Genomic DNA, 20,247 nt, shown 5'->3' on the forward strand with positions numbered 1-20,247 from the left:
ATTGCAGCCAGGAGATAGAAGCAGAACAGTGGCCTGTAGGCCTGATCTTTATTGTTGCAACAAGACTTCCCACTACCACAAAGACTAAGCAGCCAGAAGCCCCGAACAATGGTTACATCATTATTTTAAAGTTTCCCATAATCTCAGGATGCATCATCAAGACATCATAGATATTTCACAGAAAAGGTGTGGTCTTAGGTAGAACCTGAGACTCAGGCATGCCCCTGTCAAATCAAATACAGTTGTACCTTAGAAGTCGAACAGAATCCATTCTGGAAGTCCTTTCAACTTCAAAAACCTTCGGAAACCAAAGCACAGCTTCTGATTGGCTGCAGGAAGCTCCTGCAGCCAATCGGAAGCCGAGGAAGCCCTGTCAGATGTTTGGCTTCCAAAAATAGTTCGCAAACTGGAACAGTCACTTCTGGGTTTGCAGTGTTCGGGAGTCAAAATGTCTGAGAACTAAGTTCAAAAACCAAGGTACGACTATATAGTCTTTCACATGTACTCCTTCACAGTACAGTGGTACCTTGGGTTAAGAACTTAATTTGTTCTGGAGGTCTGTTCTTAACCTGAAAGTGTTCTTGGGGACTTCCGCTTGAGGTGCCATGGAAGATGGCTGACAATACCATCTCTCCAGCTCCCATGAGGCAATTTAGAGGCTGAGGTGGGAGTAATCAGCCTCCCAAATTCTTCCCGGTGTAAGGGAAGATGCAGTCTCATCCACGGATGCCCAATAAACCACCCCCAAGTTCGTAAAGAAGCAGGGGGTGGGGGCACTGGATGGAAAGCCCCCGAGGCAGTTCGGATCTCCTGGACACTGTCCCCGTGAGCGCACCAAGTTCCATTTCTTAAGATGAAATATTGGATATAAGTTTTGGACATGCTTCAAGCGAAGAGGGGAAAATTAACCTGCCAATTAAGCCAGCCACTGAGGTGCCAAGAGTGACAGAGAGGAAGAAAGAATAAGCTTGGAGCCAATTTGATTCCCTCCCTCTCTTTCTTTTTTCGTTTCCTTCTCATCCTGTGATGAGGCTACATTTTAATATTTTAATATTTCAATATTTTAATGTGTTTTAATTTTGTTTTTAAGTTGTAACCATTCAACTTGTTTTTATTATTGCTTGTAAGCCGCTCTGAGCCCAGCCTTGACTGGGGAGGGCGGGGTATAAATAAAAATTATTATTGTTGTTATTAATAATAATAATAACATCTAAGCCGGTATGTTGGAACGGAATGGAAAAGGAGTGGGGGGTAAAGGTTTTTTTTTAAAATCATGATTTATTACAATACTCGACAACCTCCCCCCCCCCCGAAGAACCGTTTACATTATTTATAGCAAGTGAGATGGGAAAAAATAACTCTGTGAAAATAACAATACTATATAACTAAAGCTTTTGTTTTTTGAAATGCTTGGAAGAAGATAAAAGACTCTCCAAATATGGATATTAGAAAGGAGCAGGATCTTGCTAGCCGCTGGAGAGACTTCAAAAAACTTTGGCAAGACCGGGCTGCAGAGATAAATAGTCATAGGGGGGAGGTGAGCTCTTAATCTGTTAATATATCTGCATTTCAAGTCCGACTTGGCAAATCTCCCCTGGAAAGGCTAATGTTTGATGCAACCGGTCTGTGAGAGAAGATGGCGTCTGCCAGTGGCGAAATGGACTTTTGGATTGATTTGGCAAAAACACCAGCGTGTGAGGATATACTGCAAACAATAGGCTTACCAGCTGCAATAGTGGGAGAGTCAAGCATATTAATTTCACACAGAAGCATATCATTGTTTACTTCAACTCGCCTGTGGAAACAACTCAGAGGCCATGAAAGAAGGAAGGGTAATAACAGGAAGATTTAAAGGAACTATTGGAAACTCAAGGCAGTAGAGAGATAAGATGATCAGAGCCCCACCGAACTTGAAGCATAGGAAGTCCCAATAAAAATTTATAATTTGGCAGAATATTTGGACTATATAATATGTATTTGTATAAATTGGAATATTTAATGTGATTTGGATTGTTAAAATGGAAAATTTAATAAAAATTATATATATTAAAAAGAAACTGTTCTTAACCTGAAGCACCACTTTAGCTAATGGGGCCTCCCACTGCTGCCGCGCAGCCGGAGCACGATTTCTGTTCTCATCCTGAAGCAAAGTTCTTAACCTGAGGTACTATTTCTGGCTTAGCGGAGTCTGTAACCTGAAGTGTCTGTAACTCGAGGTACCACTGTACAAAGGAAAGCATTTACAGTTCCCTGGTCCCTGAGTCAAGTCACCACTTTGTCTTGCCTGGGTTTCATCCCACTATGGGGCAGGTAGACATTGTGATTGAGATGGTTATTGTCGTGAGACTCTTGGAGGATATCACCGGTCGTGAATCTTTGGGAAGGTCCTGCAGACGCAGGGCTGTACATCTACAGTATCTGGGGGATTAAGGTGGACTCACTAACCTCTCCTCTTAAACATCACTTCCCTGGGTCCTAAATGCCATTAGAACTGAGAAGACTGATACAACAATGTGATTTCTTATGAATTTCTAAAGTTATCACATTGAGCCGGTACATTGATACATTTATCAGTGAAATTTTAGATTTGATAATGTGCAGCAGAGGCTCTTTGTCTTTGCCTTGTGGTGTGGAGAGGCAAGGCTGGGGGGGGGGGAGGTCTGTCACCCGCCTTCCAATTTCCTGGTAACACCATCACGGTCTTCCGTTGTGCCAGAAGTGGTTTTGTCATGCTGGCCACATGACCTGGAAAGCTGTCTGTGGACAGTTGCTGGCTCCCTTGACCTAAAAGCGAGATGAGTGCCGCACCCCCATAGCTGCCTTTGACTGGACTTAACTGTCCAGGGGTCCTTTATCTTTACTGACTCAATGCTTAAGAAGCAGCAGCAGCAACAACCCTATAATTTGCAGAGGAGAAATATATGTTGTAATCAACACACCCAACTGTACCAAAGGTGTCCACTGTTGCTTGCCATTGATCTCTTGATTACCTGCTATTACTGTCTCCTTTGTTCCCGGTATTCAGTCATGTCCCATATCCTCTTTACACATTGCAAAACATGTTGCCCATTGGCTTGCTGATGATCTCTTGCCAAGACAACTGCAATCTTTCCTCAGGCCACCAATTCTGACTCCTTCCCTCATGTCTACCCATTTCTAGAAGGGTAGTTTATCAGTCCGTTGCAGTAAAAATACAAAAAAACAAAAAGCCTTGTGGCACTTTAAAGACCAGCTCATTTTATTATAGCATAAGGCTTGGCGTACTAGAGCCCAATTTGTCAAACACATGATTGTAAGTGGTGGAGAGGCATTTGTAAGCAGTGGACTTTGTGGGGAATAAATGCAAGTACCAGGATACACCAGGGCAAAATTAAACTTCCTCATTTTCTGTATTAGTTGAGTTGAGTTCCAGGTATAGTCACTGAACAAAGTATGCCTGTCATCCACATGAATTCCCTTAAACATCAGTTGCAGCAGGAAGTAAGTTGGAGTTAAGCAACGCTTGTGTGGTGGCAATAATGGAGGAGCATTGCTAAACAATTTCTGAAGTGAGAGGAGGTCTACTACAACATACTTTAATTACATCCATGCCTTATTGCTGCATACACCTACAATAATAATAATTGTTGCTGGTGCCCTGTGGCCAGTTCTTACTGAGGTTAATGCTATTTTTCTCTGTTTCTTTACATCAAGCATCTGATGTTGGACTCACCCTGCAATGCTATCCTACAGTTACACCTGGTGGGCAAAGACCAAATCACTGCTAAATCTCTTTGCACTGATGGAACACAAAGGCTCTTGGTGTGGTAAATTCAGGCCGCACAATTAAAGCTGACTTGGAGCTCTTGCAGAACACACCTGTCCCATCCCCACCCATCAGACCTTTTGCAATAAGGAAAGTGGTGGAGGAAAAGCCCTGGAAAGTGTGAGAGAACATTTGCTTCACACAAAGTCATCCAATCTTCACAATATTAAATAAAAAATGCTAATTAAAGTTTCAGTACTGTCTAATCGCTCCAATGAATGCTTGTTAAACAGGCCATCTGGAAGTTATATTGGTGTGACACCACTGGTGTGAACGTGCAAAAATCCTGTCTGCTCAGAAGGGCCTCCTACCCCCAAAATTGCCATAATGTTATGTTAGCAAGAGGTTGTTTGCATTTTAAAATTCCAGTTGAAGCATCCGACGACTAACCCCATCTTCTTCCTCACTGTCCCCGTAGCTCAGGGGTCTGCAACCTTTAAGACAAAAAGAGCCACTTGGACCTGTTTCCGAAGAAAAAAAAACTGGGAGCCGCAAAACTCGTCATTATAAAAATAACTTTTTTGTCACTTTTTTATTATTTCTTTGTTTGACCCCTCAGAATTACTCCTCCTCATAGAAATAAACGTTAAATTAACAAGTTACCTTTTTGTGTGTGTGTGTTCTTCACTCCCCTTCAAAACAGTGACCAGCGTACATGCCCCCTTTCAATGCAGTGACCAGCGTACATGCCCCTTACAATGTAGTGGGCAGGTGGGCGGGAAGGTGACGTCGAGACGGTGCGTGACTAACACACGCACCGCCCCCATGCGACGTCACAGCCAGTACAGCGCCCGCCACAGTGGGGAGTGTCGGGGCGCACAATGCGCCTCCTCCCCTCGCTAGTATCCGCCCCGGAGCCGTGGCAAAGGTGTAAAAGAGCCACATGCGGCTTCAGAGCCGCGGGTTGCAGACCCCTGCCGTAGCTTCAAAAGAGGATAATAGGATAATGACTAAAGACCTCTTCAGGTGTTAAATGGGGGGGGGGCACAGTGATGATGTGAGGCTATGCATGCCAGACCCATCTTATTGGTTTGGGGGGGGGTTTCTTGTTTTTATTATGTATTTTGTGTTTTTATATTCCATTTTTATGCTGTAAACTGCTCTGAGATGTATGGATGAAGGTCTGTATACAAATGTAATATTAAAAATAAGTAGAAAGGTCTGAAGAGGGCTTGTAAGTCTGTTCACCTGAACACGATTACAAGCCTCCCCTGATCAGGAACACAAGGCAATCAAAGTTCCTGCTCAAAGGGAAGCTTGTGAACATGCTTACAAGCCCACTTCAGGCTTGGACCTCAGGTCTGGGGGAAGGGAGGGAGACCCATGGGCACTGTCCCGCACCACCTACTCATTTTGACTTTCCAAGCCCGAAGGCAGAGGACTCAATTCTACAGCCAATCGTGGCAGATAGCCATACAGTTGCCACAGTCTGGAAACACCTATCTCATATCAAGGTATTCACATTTCACATTTTATTTCCTTGTGCTCTCTAGCTCCATTTTGCTCCCTGTGTTGATCCCTCAGAGCATAGGCATGACCGCTCGTGTTTAGAACCCACTAGGCACAATGATGTCTCTAGAACAGGGGCCCTCCATGTCTCGGTAGACTGCAACTCCCATTACTCCTGGCCATTGGGAAGGGGAGTCGAAAGTTCTCCACTCCTGCCTCTAAAGCAAGCGAGAGCTTGTTGATGGGAACTCTGAGAAAAGGGCACTTTACACAAACAGCCATTACTAACAGCAATAAGAGTGCAGATCATTGTCTTTCCAGAACCCCTTACAAATGTCTTTCCTCAGGGCTTGAGTCACAAAGGTCCACTTACAAGTTCTACTGCTGTAACTAGGATGGCAAGGACATGTCAGCCCACACAGGAGAGCATTGGAGGGTGGTGGGAAGACGCTTTGTAAAAGGGTAAAAGAGTATTGGGAAATAATTTATAATGAACTGGGGGGAAATGTTTAAAAACACTTTTTCAAAAAAAAAACCCACCCCAAACCCCAAAACAGAGTCCTTTTCGTTGGGGATAATTCAGATGGAAATTCCCAGGTGTCAGAAAAGGTTATTTATGTATGCCACTACTGCGGCCCGTGTGTTGTTAGCCCAAAAAATGGAAAACGAGCAAGGTCTCAACTAAAGAAGAATGGCAACTTAAACTGATGGAATATGCGCAGCTTGCGGACCTAACTTATAGAACAGGAGAATAAGAAGAACATACATTTAAAGAAGATTTTAAAATATTTATTGAATATATGGGGGAAATTGTGTACACTTGAAAACGTTGGCAGCATTAAGTTAAATTCAACAGTGTAAACAAGTTTTGATGGATGTAATAATGGAATACAGAGTGGTTTAGTTTATATAAAATATGCAGGGATTTATGCTATGCAAACTGAACCATGGAAAGAGAAGGGAAGTCATTGATATTTTAAGGTTGTTTAAATGAACACACACACACACACACACACACACACACACACACTGCTTTTTTCGGGGGGGGGGGCGCAAGGGTACGCATACCCCTAAACATTGTGAATCTAAGTTTGGCCTCACTGAAGGGCAGTATTTCAATATGAGTAATAATAATAATAATAATAATAATAATAATATTTAATATATAATAATTTATTATTTGCACCCCGCCCATCTGGCTGGGTTTCCCCAGCCACTCCGGGCGGCTTCCATAGAAACAAAAAATACAGTAAAATATCACAGATTAAAAACTTCCCTGAACAGGAAATCATTTTCCTGAGTAGGAAAATGAGAATACCCTTAAATTTTTTTTTAGAAAAAAGCAGTGTGTGTGTGTGTGTGTGTGTGTGTACACACACACACACACACACACACACACACACGCTTTGTAGTGCTACAACTCCACCTTCCACATCTCAATACTTGCTTAAGTTTGTTACTGTATAGCTTTAAAAATTAAATAACCTGCCCATGCCACATTAGGATTAACCCATGTCAAATCAGGTGTGTAACCCTCCCCTGGTCCTAACTGAAATTTGATCCCAAGCACACTTGCTATGGGAAGAAAGCATTGACTGGGTTGATGTTTTGCTCTTTAAATCTAGCTAAATTGGGATGTATCCAATGCTTGGGTATGTATACACTGTGTGATCATTTGCATTCAGTGCTGGATACAAACACTCTTGTGGGTGCTGTACACATGACATCATTCCTACATCATCCAAAGTGCATTCTGCAGGGGCTGTTTTAATCCATTTTGTGCTGAGAATGCGCTTCTCAAGGGTTTGCTGTTGCCACAGAGAGTGTCCTATCGGTCACCAAGTGATGCTGCAGAGCTGTACCATTCCTCATCTCCTACCAGACTGCCACTATATTCCTACCAGACTTCCAGTATATTTTTAAAAAGTGTGAAAAAATACTTTTTAAAAGCGAGGAACTGTATGCGTGCGCATGTGCATACGGGTAGGTCTTACATTGTTTCCGCCAGTGCTTAGGGGGCATGGACACACTAATTAATGGACTAATTAATAGACTGCACAGATAGGTAACTCTTGCTTCAGGCAGCATTATCATATGAAGGTATGTACAGTTGCAAAGCACCATGTACCAAAGCAGCCTGTGGGAAAATGAGTCCTGTGTGTTTCAGACCCTAGTGCGTACGTGTCTTGTCCTTCCTCCCAAGGGAGCCCAGGGCGACAACATACTCTTAGTCCTTCTCAGAATACGCCCATTAATAATAATAAAAAAATGGGAATGACTAACTTACATCTGTTCTAATTCTGTTGGATACTATCTTTCAAGCAGGAGTATAGGCAGCTGCCTTATACTGAATCAGACCACTGGGTCCGTCTTGCTCAGTATTGTCTATACTCTACACTAACTGGCAGCAATGGCTCTCCAAGCTTTCATGCAGGGACTCTCTTCCCCAGCCCCACCTGGAGATGCTGTCAGGGATTGAACCCAGGACCTTCTGCAGGCAAAGCAAATGCTCTCCCCACTGAGCTACAGCCCTTCTCTCGGCCAATCACCTTCAAGCATACTTCTCTAGTTACACACAACAGAATTGATCATTATTGAAAGCAGATGTGAAAGACAGAGGGGCATTTGCTATTAAGGACCACAAATATTAGTTGGGGACATGGGAAGTGGACCTAATTTCACTTGTAATACAGAGGCACCTCTGGTTAAGAACTTAATTCATTCCGGAGCTCCGTTCTTAACCTGAAATTGTTCTTAACCTGAAGCACCACTTTAGCCTCCCGCTGCCGCACGATTTCTGTTCTCATCCTGAAGTAAAGTTCTTAACCCGAGGTACTACTTCCAGGTTAGTGGAGTCTGTAACCTGAGGCGTTTGTAACCCGAAGCGTTTGTAACCCGAGGTGCCACTGTACTTGTGTAGCTAGCCACATGGGCACCTGGGGTGCAGGGTGTGCGTGGGGGTGGGGCAGGGCGCCCGTGGGGGTGGGGTGAGGCGCCGCAGGGTGAGGTGCCCACAGGGCGGGGCAGGCATGCTAGAATCCCAGTGTCCAAGCCGCATTCCGCTCTGGCACCCTGCAGTTCCGTGTTGCTTTTTCGAGCAGCATACAGCCTTCAGGGAGTCTACTTGCCACCTCCGCATCAGCTGTAGGGCGGCTGAGAGGGAGACAACGGGTGGATGCAAACCCCACACTGCTCTTTCGAACAGCGCAGACTCAGAGCCTGTAGATGCCTGAGCCACCACATCACTCCCAGGAGAGTGCTCTGTAGGCCCCTTGTTAAGTGCCGCCCCCCACTATGCCACCGATATAGCTGCCCTCTGTGTCAGTTGTTTCCTTTATCATTTGCAGCTTGAAGTTTTTATACAGCAGTGCAGTGGAGCAGGGATGAAGCACTGACACTGATTTCCTGGGGTGCTTTGTGCCAATATTTTGCATGTCAAATAAGCAAGTTTTTCTCAGAGAGAAACCCACCAAATACCTGTAAGCTAAGCAGAAAAAGGTGCTGCTACTTTTAATTTGAGAAATTCCAAAATGCCTTTATTCTGATCAAAATGTTACACGATATTAAGCAACCTTTTGCATGCACCAGCAGTCTTAGGCTGGGGGTCAGGGGAGAGAAAAGGTGGCTTAGTATTGAAGCCATAGTCTACATTGGTCAAAACTTCATTTTTGTTATGTAGACTCAGAAGGATGTGGCTACAAGGCTTGTCATTTCAGAACATGCCACTATAGCATACTACTTAGTGAGGGGGTCAATGCCTCCCTAATATTTTTCAGCAAGGCATTCTGTAGTACACACATACTGCAAATTATTCACACATCTGCTGTGTCACTATTGTGACATAAAAATATAATAATAACATGGTAATGAAATAGAATTGTAATCAAATAGCAATTATTATAATTATATAGCACCTATAGAAAAACAGAGTAGTTACCAACAGTGTTAACTGATTTTACTACTGCATTTTAAAATGGTTGTAACCTACCCTGTGACCTCAAAATGGTAGTTACTTGGGCTTTGTTTAAGGAAATAAATAATAGTGCAATCCTAGTCATGTCTGTCACAGAAATAAGTCCTATTGAATTCAAGGGACTGACTCTCAGGTAAGTGTGCTTAAGACTGCAGTTTGGTTAGTAGTTGTATGCCACTTTTCCGTATACATTACACTCAAAGTAGTTCAACAAAGCACAACAAAAGGCAGATCTGAAGATACAGGAACAGGGTAAAACCCTCTAGCCTGGGTGGTGAAAGGCAGTCATAGAAGCTATTTCCTCTGGCCATAGTGGTCATACTTTAATATGGTTAATTTTTTTTAAAAAACCTCGACAGAAATTGCACTGCACCTGCGGGATTTGATTATATGTTCTCTGTCACAGAGTATTTTGAGAAAACTTTAATTGTGCTGCTAGAGTTGAAATCATTTCAACCATTTGAAGAAATACGTAGGAAAGAACTAATATTTCAAATGGAGCTCAACATTTTGCCAACATTTTGGTTTTGAGATTTTCTTTGGTTTGGCAGGGTGTGCTGGAGGAGACTCTTGAGAGTCCCATGGACTGCAAGAAGATCAAACATATCCATTCTTAAGGAAATCAGCCCTGAGTGCTCACTGGAAGGACAGATTGTAAAGCTGAGGCTGCAATACTTTGGCCGCCTCATGAGAAGAGAAGACTCCCTGGAAAAGCCCCTGATGTTGGGAAAGATTGAGGGAACAAGGAGAAGGGGACAACAGAGGATGAGATGGTTGGACAGTGTTCTCGAAGCTACAAACATGAGTCTGGCCAAACTGCGGGAGGCAGTGGAAGACAGGAGTGCCTGGCGTGCTCTGGTCCACGAAGAGTCGGACGCAACTAAACGACTAAACAACAACAACAACAATAATAAACAGTTTGATAGTTGTTTGGCAGACAGAAAATTAGTCTAATTTCCATGCCACTAAAGGCTCCACTTTCTAAGTTTCTGCCTTCCAAGTGCTCTAGAGAATCTAAAGGCAGGGAGATGATTATGGGTGTGGAACTGGTTTTATTTTAATTAATATATATAGCTGGAACAAATGTAGGAAAAAGAAAGCCCTGAGATAACCTGAGGGAAGCTGAAGTTCACAATCTGCATACAGTATACTAGGGAAGTCCATGTGTGGTTACCAAGCAAGGACTTTTCTACAAGTTTGCATGTGTATTTGTTTTTTATACTGAAGAAAATAAGATATTTTACAAATAATACAAATGATGATTGCTCCAGGTTAAGTGGATTAGGGTAAATGCTTGAAGCCCAAAGTATTTTGTTATGCATCCAGCTTCTAGCAATAAAATCTGACATTAGGCCAATGCACACAACCTGTTTCTGGGTTTTTTCCCCCAGTAATCCACCCATACCGAATTGAGGTGTGGTAAACCAGTGGCGTGAATCAGCTACGGCAAATATAAGCTGTTGACTGGATTTTCTCAAAAAAATGCATGGCACATGAAGAGATGACTTATGATTCATAAACCATCTCTTCACATAACCCGTTTGCCGTAGCTACAGCAAAGTTATGAATAAAAAAGCTTCTGTGCTTTTATGCAGAAACTGAGCAGGGGGATGATTTCAGGGCATAAATAAGAGAGATGTGGGGGGGGGGGAAGGCTTTGCCTGTTTAGGTCATGTAGCCGTTCAAGGAACAGAAGCTATTCTCCAAAACTGTGGCAACATTCGATGCACAGGGAACAGAAGATGAAAAGGAAAGCGTGGAAGTGATTTTTTTGAAATTAAAATACAAGGTACTGGCCTACATCCAGTTTACCTGCAAATCAGCCCTGTGTCACTGAACGCACTTAACTCCCTATTAAATGCATACCTTTTTAATTGTATTTCAGCAGCGGAAGTTAAGATTCAGAAATCTTGCCAAGTGATCTCTCTCGGCTGGCAATCGTCCCCGTGTTCTGCCCAGCTAATGGGTAGCACTTTCTCATCTCTTACTCGTTTGTAATTTATTTGTTTTCGTTATAAGCGGCCGCCTTGCGCAGCTACCTCTTTATTGTGTTTTTAATAGTCTGTTGGGAGCCGACCAGAGTGACTGGGCAAACCCAGCCAGATGAGTGAGGTATAAAATCGTCATCGTCATCATCATCATCATCATCATCATCATCATCATCCCAAGTCCTTTTCTCCTGTAAGGTGCTCTGGAAAACAGCAACAACGACACGTAAAGTAACTAAATAAATAAGTGTTTTCGGATGCCCTTTAGCTCGACACCCTCCCCACCCCACCCTCCCAATGCTCTCCCAATACCAAATACAACTCCTTGCTTTAGTCAGGGACCAGGATCTTGCGCGGAGGACTACAACCCCCGAAATGCACCGGGCCTCCCCTCGGAGAGTCTCGAGGGGCGGATGTGTTGCCTGAGGAGAAGGCGGCTTTCGGTTGGGCCGGGGGTCCTGTGGTCGTTTGCAAGGAGGGGGGATTGGCTTCGGGCAAAGAGCAAAAGTCCCTGAGAGGGGGTTGGGGGGGTGAGGGGCGAAAGTAGCAGCCATGTCGGAGGGAGGCGGCACCTGCGAGAGCGACAGCGATGAGACGATAGTGGAGGGTTCCGTCCCTGAGAGCGACGGGGACCCAGAGGAGCTGCTCGCCGGGAGGTGACAAATACACACAAAAACACACACGTTACAATTAGTTGTGCAAACACTCAGTGGCGTAGCGTGGGGGGGGTGCAGGGGGGCCGGCCGCACCGGGCGCAACATCTGGGGTTAGGGTTAGGGGGCGCAAATCCACGGGTTGGGGGGCGCAAATTACTTGCCTTGCCCCGGGTGCTGACAACCCACGCTACGCCACTGCAAACACTTCACAGAGGCATCACAAGTCACCCTCTGGGGCTGACTGTAAGTGTCTGAATACTGGCAAAGGGTGTGTGGCTCCTCAGAAGCAAGCCGCTCTGAGTTCAGTGGGGCTTGCTCATCTGGTATAGGATTACAGTTGGTCCTGTAAGAAAGGCCTCCCGTTGACCAGGATATGCCAGTTGCTTCTGTTACTCATTCAGATGCATGGTAAAATTAATGGTGTGTGTGGCCCTTCCGCCCATATACAGTAACCGTGCTAAATGACTGCCTACTCTCTCCTCCACATAACGTCCCAAACAGAAAACAAAAGTCACTCACGGTCCTAAGCATACAACCAACCACCCGTGGGATTTCATTGTGCTTTTTTGAGGTCCCCTATTTGGAAACATAGTCTTCAGTCAAAGGGTTCAGGTACGGTTCGCTGTAAAAATGGCAATTAAGCTTCCTGAAGGTGTGTCTTGCAACTCTTGCCTCCTCAAGTTCAGTTAACGAATACAAAAGCAGGAAAGGGTTTGTGAGATCAGTGGTGTTGGGGGCACAGGCAGCTGGTGCAATCCCTCTCCCAACACCACACATCAGTATTTCACAAATAACAGTATGTCTTGTGAACAGGGTTTCTGCATCAAGCTCCTGAATCTATATGGGGTGGCAAAATCTCAGAGGTTTTTGGCAAGGCCTTGGCAAGGCCTGAGCCTCTAACCTCTCTCTTACCTTTACCACACTGCGGTGGAAATGTGCTCTAAATATCACAGCTCCTTAAAACTTTCATATCAGTCTAGCTAAGTTCTTGGCAGGAGTAAACCCAGCATATCCTCCCTTTTAAATAAATAAGTAAATGATATACAGTACAAATATTTGGTACTGAAGAGACAGGAACATAGTTTTCTTCTCCCCCCCCCCATATGATTTTATTAAAGCTTTTTTGTGATACAATAAAACAAAAGGAATAAACCTAGATAAAAACAAAGAGAAAAGAAAATGCAGAGTCCTGACTCTTAACCAGTGCTTTTTTCAGGGGGTGTGCAAGGGTACACAGTACCAGCACCTCTTTTTTAGTTGTGTGGCGCTTACTGTAATATCTTCATGGTGAGTACCAGCACCTATTTATCTAGGAAAAAAATAATTGCTCTTAACCCTTATCTCACACAAAAAATAGTGGACCTTCCCAGCTCTCACCTGGGAGCTTTCCTGTCTTCTTCCTGTCACTCACCCTGGGAGGTCTTCCCTTCCCTGGCTCTTATCCAGGGTCCTTCCACCCATCCATAATCTTCAAGTGTGTGTAATCCTGAACCCCAATAACAGCCCAGAGCAGAGGACACCATAGTAAAGAGAGGGAGAGAGAAGAAAAAAGATAAAAAGAAGAGACGTATACAGTGGTACCTCGGGTTAAGTACTTAATTCATTCCGGAGGTCTGTACTTAACCTGAATCTTAACCTGAAGCACCACTTTAGCTAATGGGGCCTCCTGCCGCCGCCGATTTCTGTTCTTATCCTGAAGCAAAGTTCTTAACCTGAAGCACTATTTCTAGGTTAGTGGAGTGTGTAACCTGAAGCGTATGTAACCCGAGGTACCACTGTATAAGACGAAGAAAAAAGTAGAGAAAAATATAAAGGACTTAATGATTTTCCGTTTGTCAGTTACATAGAAGAAATTATTTATCCTATGTTGTCTGCTTGCATTCCCAATCTCCTGAGGTAGAATATAAAATGCATCCAGTCAGATATCCAAATGATAATTTCAAAAACAAGAGCTTTCTTCAAAGAAGGATTCCTGGGATTCAGACTAGGATAGTGGTATTTTAAGAATATCAGTGAATTGCAATTAATAACTAAATTACCTTTTAGTTTGTGCACAAGTAGTAAAGGGGTGGAATTTTTGTTTTATTTTTAAGTGTAACTTATGTGAGAATGTTCCAGGTTATTTTAAAGAAGTACATATTTCCATTGGATAGTGAGAAGAGTTACATAAGTATGAATTTTACTAATCCTGAGGGTGTGGTTACTGAAGAATGTTGGATTATGTTAAGTAACTAACTGAGGAATGTAATTAACTATGTTATACATTTTCATAGAATCATAGAATTGTAGAGTTGGAAAGGACCTGAGGGTTATCTAGTCCAACCCCCTGCAATATAGAAACCCTGCCCACACCCGTCCCTGGGTGGACTTGAACCGCCAACTTTCTTGTTAACAGCCAGATGCACTGACCCATTGCACCACTGGGGGTCGTCATTTTTTTAAAAAGAAACAAGTTATGTACTTCATTCAAATATGAAACAAACAAATAAATTTGCTGCTTTGCATAAAAAGATATATATTTCATTTCTGTATGCCTTGTAAAACATGGAATTGTGTAGACTAGTGCCTGCTGTCCTGGTTTAGGTACTGTATCTATGCATGTCCTTTCATTAAATTACACTCTTGGAAATATCAGAGTTTGAAGACAGTGTGTACGTGGACCTTTGTTTGTTCTTATGTAAAAAACTGAGTCATAATTCCATTTAGAAGTGCCATTGATCCATTATTTGAATATTGAGCTAGATTTAGTTTATTAATGTCAAATCCAGATCCAGCAGAACTTTATTTTGACCAAATTCTGCTATTTGGATAAATATAGCATAGTTCTATGATAAATATAGCATACCTCGAATCATAGACTTGAATCATAAATTCATAGAGTTGCAAGGGTGCCTTAGGATCATCTAGTCCAACTCCCTGCAATGCAGGAACATTCAGATGTGCCTTATGGGGATCAAACCTTCAACCATGGCATTATCAGCAGCACGCTGTAATCAACAGAGCTACTATATGTGTTAAAATTCACATATTCATAGATTGGTTCATGATTAAAATATTTTGATTAGATTTTTTTTACTTTGATCACCTAATCAGGACCAACCCAAGGCAACTTGCTTCTTGAGACAAACGCTAAAGATAGTGCCCTCTGCATTCTACATGCAGAAACCAATTGATAGGCAGTTCAATCTTACTTTATTATGAACTAACAAGGTGCGTGTTTTACTGCACTACAAGACAGCAGGCTACAATAGGGAGTGCAGGGCAGTATGTGGGGCACATGCAGCTCTTTCCTCCAACACTTTGGTGCTGCTTGCTCACTGCTCCACCTGGTGTCTTTTCACTTCCCACTCAAATGCTGTAAAGCAACAGTGGCACCATAGCTGCTACCACCACCAACATGTATCATGTGAGCAGAGCAATGCATATGTGATGCCTGCTGGAATGCCTGCTCACCTGATTAGGGGTAGGGGTGCCAACTTGAATAAAATATTGGGGGGGGGGCAGGTAAGCCCCGCCCTGCATAATTGATCATAATATGTGGCACATGCATACTATTTGAATGCCAATGTCCATCAACGTGGGGCAGCCCCCCAAATATTTTATTGCGAGGAGCAAAGGGACATCGACCCCAAGGAGTTGGCTCCTATGATTATGGGTATTTCCCATCATTGCTGTCTCTGATATGTTGGGAAACATCTTACTTGCCCAGTCCAGCAACAAGCAAGCATCACTACTGGTGGGTTACTGGCTCAGTAAGATAGGAATGGTGGACGGGGGAGGACCCTGGGGAGTGGCTGTGGGGGCTACTCACATCCACGGCACCTCCTGCCTGGGTTGGTTGTATAGCTGTCAACTTTTCCCTTTTCTTGTGAGGAATCCTATTTGGAATAAGGGAATTTCCCTTAAAAAAAGGAAAATGTTGACAGCTATGGTTGGTTGTCTCAATCTAATGGTAGGGCTGGGTTTTTTTAATCTAATGCATAAAAAAGTTAGCTGTGATCAATGTGTTATAGGGAAAGAATAAGAACCTCCTCCCCCACAGCTGAAAATAGTAGCAAAAGACACAGTGGAGAAATGGATCTAAAAGAGCAAGATTCAGGAGAAAGTACATGATATATGTGGGATAGGATAAATTCCTTTTAAATACAAGAGAGATAGCATCTCTTGTTCCAAGCTGGGGCAGTTTATTGTGTTCACCACTCAGGTGTGGCTTCTTTTAATAATAGAAATATTGAACAGGGAAGATTTATTACTATAGGTTCTGTATTAAATATCAGATGGTGTGACATCTGTTAATGTATTCAAGGATGTAAGCAGATGTTTTCTGCATTACATCTGCCAGAAATTGCATCAGAATGAATGGATGTACTTACAAGCAGGGTTTAATTAAAATCAGAAAATTATGACATTAATCCAATAATTACAACTTTCATCTAAAAATCACCTGATCATCTAATTTTGCAATTTTTCATGCAATATAACTCATCAAATGTGTTGGGCTGTTGGAATCCTTTAGATTTTTCAGTTGCATAATTATGTTACTTAATCTTAATTACAGGTTGTTTAGTACAAAATGTCCTGGTTCCTTCAGTCTCCTCACCTGGTTGCTACTTATTCCTTCAAACCTTGCTAAGCTTCACTTAGACTTACAGTCTAAAGATGATGCTTTCTCATTTTTCTGTCTTGGTTTCCTTAACTGACAACTCTAAAAAGTATTCTTCAAGTCATCAATATACTCTGATATTCATAGAATCAAGGGAACCATGGCTTTAACAAATTGCCTGGTTGTAGTCCTTATCCACCCAAGAATTCTATGTTGGCCAGTGACCAAGCTGGTGGAGGATGGATGGAACTCATGAAAGAGACCTTCTAGGTCAGTCCACTTTGTTTCTGTTCTAGCCATGAGAGAAGGAAAGCTCCTTCCTATGCAAATTAATCTGAAAATGCACAGTGCTAACCTCTTAGCAGACTGATGACTTTTGTGGGTTTATTTCCAAGGCTGAATTAACAACCATGTAACAACCATGCAGGGACATAACAAAGGAAGATCTGCCATTGAAACCAAGAACTGTTTAGTTGAGATTTCTGCAATGCAGGGGGTTGTAGTAGATGACCCTTCCAGCTCTACAATTCTATGATTATATTTTATCTTCTTCCTGCTAAATGTTCTGGCTGCTGCTGTGACTGTCCCCTCCTCTTCCTGTTGATAGATGCTTTCTATGGCTTGTTGCCTGACGCAAGAGAAGGTTGCATTGCTTCCATCTCTGGTACCCCACTGTCAGGTGGTTCCTTTCCCTGCTCAATCACCTGCCCGCTCACTACCACTGCCACCTCTTCCTGAAAAAGAAAGTGCTTGCAGCTGGATGCCTGTGATGGAAGCAAACAGTATAATGCTCCCGCCTCAGTCAACTGGCTGTGGGCTGCTTCATTCCCCGACAGGTGGAGGAAGTAGTAGTTAAAGCATAAGCCAGCAAGGAGTAGCAGGATGATATTCTAGCATTTGCTTTGCTGGAATACTGTGGGCACACATACACACAGAGAGAGCTCAAAATGCACCCACAGTGCTTTGTGTTTCTTTTCATATTTTGCCCTTATATGCTTGTTACAGAAGTGATAGAGAACAGTTCGCTTCATATTTATAAAATGATTTTAATGGACATGAATAAGTAGCTCACTCCTTTGCAGGAGTAAGTAAAACCAGAATTCCTTATCTTTCTTTATCAGGTCTGAATCTTGCAAATTAATTTCTAGATATCACCATAACAGGCTATTTAGAAATAGAGAAGCTACATTTTCAGAGGTCATGTGTTTAGGTCATGGAGCAGGAAGTCTAACAGATATCTGAGTGCTAGATGGCTTTTTGATTGCAACTTTGCCTTCAGTTTTGCCTTGAGCATGTGCCCTTTGTGGGTTGTTATTTTTTAACTTAGGGACGCGGGTGGCGCTGTGGGTAAAAGCCTCAGCGCCTAGGACTTGCCGATCGAAAGGTCGGCGGTTTGAATCCCCGCGGCGGGGTGCGCTCCCGCTGCTCGGTCCCAGCGCCTGCCAACCTAGCAGTTCGAAAGCACCCCCGGGTGCAAGTAGATAAATAGGGACCGCTTACCAGCGGGAAGGTAAACGGCGTTCCGTGTGCTGCGCTGCCTCGCCAGATGCAGCTTGTCATGCTGGCCACGTGACCCGGAAGTGTCTCCGGACAGCGCTGGCCCCCGGCCTATAGAGTGAGATGGGCGCACAAACCCCAGAGTCTGTCAAGACTGGCCCGTTCGGGCAGGGGTACCTTTACCTTTACCTTTATTTTTTAACTATATCTGTATTCCTCCTCTATTCCTAATCACACACCTTTTATTCAGAAGGAAATTTACCATGCTAACCTGTTTCTCAGATACTCAGAAAAATATACGGACAAACTCAGTGCTTTTTATCTTGTGGTATGCACTGATATGCAGTACCAGCACCTCCATCCCCCTCAGAGCCTTGCACCTTTCCCCCAAAGCCCAGGAAGCTTCTACCTGGCTTAGGGAAGGAGGCACGGTGTTCTGGCAGGGCCTGAGAGCCCTCCCACCTCCTTCCTAAAGCTTCCCCAGTTTGGGGAAGGAGGCAGGAGGGCTGCAGGATCCCTCACACCCCCCTTCTCAAAACCTGGGAAGCTTCTGCCCAGCTTAGGAAGGGAGGTGCAATGCTCTGGCAGGGTCTGAGAGCCCTCCCTTGTAGGCTGAGTACTAGCACCTTTTTCTAGAAAAAAAGCACTGGACAATCTACATCTTTCATTGAACAGCCCAAGCTTCAGGACTGTAGTCAGAGAGATGGCAAAGGAGGGCTCTCGGACCCTGCCAGAACAATGTTTTGTTATCAGCAATAAAAAGATAGTGATAGATTTGAGGTTTTAGGTTTTTTATTTGAGTAAGAAAAAAAACATAATTTTTCTAAAGCCATACCAGTAATTTGGATGTATCATTATATCGGCCACCTGTCACACACCACCAAGTGCAGAATTGGATGGGGAAAAGTTAGAACTGATTATCTTTTTACAGCCCAATACTGTCCATGTTTGCTTGGAAGTAAGACCTACTATACTCATTGGGACTTACTCCCAAGTAAATATGGTTACAACTGCAGCCTTAGTCTCCCTGATTTCAACTGTTAAAGTTTTAGATAACATACGTATGTTTTGTTTTAGAAATAGTGCCTTTTAAGCAGTTTAGAAATCCTGATGATTTCATGCATTTGTGTGCAACAAATTGTTACCATACATTCATCATTATATCACCTACAAATAAGTGTGAAGGATCTGAGTAAAACAGAGATTACAATCAAGCCTAAATCACCCAAACATGCAAAGTTAATTAATGTTATCTGTTCTTTTCCTTTCTAGAGCTGGGATAAACTGTCCCATCAGTGTTACAGGTATTTGCCAACTTGATCATTCACCAGCTGCTACCGTACATGGATGATACAAGCTTTTTATCTGCATGTTTATGTAATGGAGAGTAACTTGTTTAAGTATAGTTATTACACAGTTTGCAGAAAATATCAAACAGATGTATCTATATACAGCACAGTAAGGAACTAAATGGCTTTTGGAGTTTCAGTCTCAGAAAGGAGTTTGTAATTGGCCTCCCACTGTTACTTTCTGTGCAGTGGTTTTACGTAATGCCTATTAGCGTGGTCACCTAGAACTTCACAAGGCAGTGCAGTCCATTAAGAGGAAGGTTACCTAAATCCATTGTGAAATGATTTCTTCCTCCCTCCCACCCTGCCCTCATACTGCATCCCATAATTCTGGATTTGAACTAAATTGCCAGAGCAGAAGACTCATATACCCTGGAGGTACCTGTTCCCATTAGCCCTATTCAGCTTAAATAGGGCTTAAACTAGGGAGGGGTTACATACACAACCCACCCCCAATATATACATCCATTTCAGGCCCACCATTTAGCACCATTTGAAGGAGGATTCTAAGTGCATTTGGGTGAATATGCTTACAAACTTCCCTGCGATCAGGACCCTTGATAATGCAGAGCTCCTAATCAACAGAAGAATTGTAAGCACACTCACTCGTAACATTCCCCTTCAGACTTTCATGCCGAACATGGGAAGTTGTGAACTGGAACAGGTGCATATGTGGACACTGGGAGAGCGCCATGAGCAAAAAACCTAAATAGTGCTATAGCTGCCTTAGGACATAGAGAACATACTTTCAAGTTCATAATTACTTTCATTCAAGGTTATATGTTAAGCAAAATAACATACAAAAGAATGTTGGTGAATAAAATGGGAAAGTCTGCAATTTGTAAGTTTTATAATGGATTGCACAAAGTACTTGGAGATTTAATGAGATTCAACCATATTTGGCTGCAGGAAGATCCTATTTCATAT

General features: G+C 43.1%; 1 protein-coding gene and 1 long non-coding RNA gene across 12 annotated transcripts in view; one reads left to right on the plus strand and one right to left on the minus strand.

Moving 5' to 3' along the window:
* Positions 1-6,749: 6,749 nt before the first annotated feature.
* LOC309514732 lies at positions 6,750-11,921 on the minus strand. Of its 2 annotated transcripts, XR_014212144.1 has the most exons (3): positions 11,788-11,921; positions 11,094-11,418; positions 6,750-7,143 (listed from the first exon to the last, which is right to left on the minus strand). It is a non-coding gene; the product is annotated as an uncharacterized lncRNA (long non-coding RNA). The 2 variants fall into 2 exon arrangements; XR_014212145.1 differs by lacking the exon at positions 6,750-7,143 and having other exon boundaries at positions 8,763-11,418.
* Positions 11,433-20,247, plus strand: part of ANKRD31 (ankyrin repeat domain 31) — a 53,967-nt gene continuing 45,152 nt past the window's right edge. For 4 of the 10 annotated variants that reach the window (XM_082191850.1, XM_082191853.1, XM_082191857.1 and 1 more), the window contains exons 1-2: positions 11,435-11,871; positions 19,244-19,275. In XM_082191850.1, coding sequence (XP_082047976.1) covers positions 11,768-11,871; positions 19,244-19,275 — 136 coding nt within the window. In that variant the 5' untranslated portion in view covers positions 11,435-11,767. Of the gene's footprint in view, positions 11,872-12,372; positions 12,484-19,243; positions 19,276-20,247 lie in introns of all 10 variants that reach the window. The other 6 variants (XM_082191854.1, XR_014212103.1, XM_082191858.1 and 3 more) reach the window with 6 other exon arrangements.

This window comes from Podarcis vaucheri (assembly GCF_965113315.1).
Source record: "Podarcis vaucheri genome assembly, chromosome: 11".
Taxonomy (NCBI): Eukaryota; Metazoa; Chordata; class Lepidosauria; order Squamata; family Lacertidae; genus Podarcis; species Podarcis vaucheri.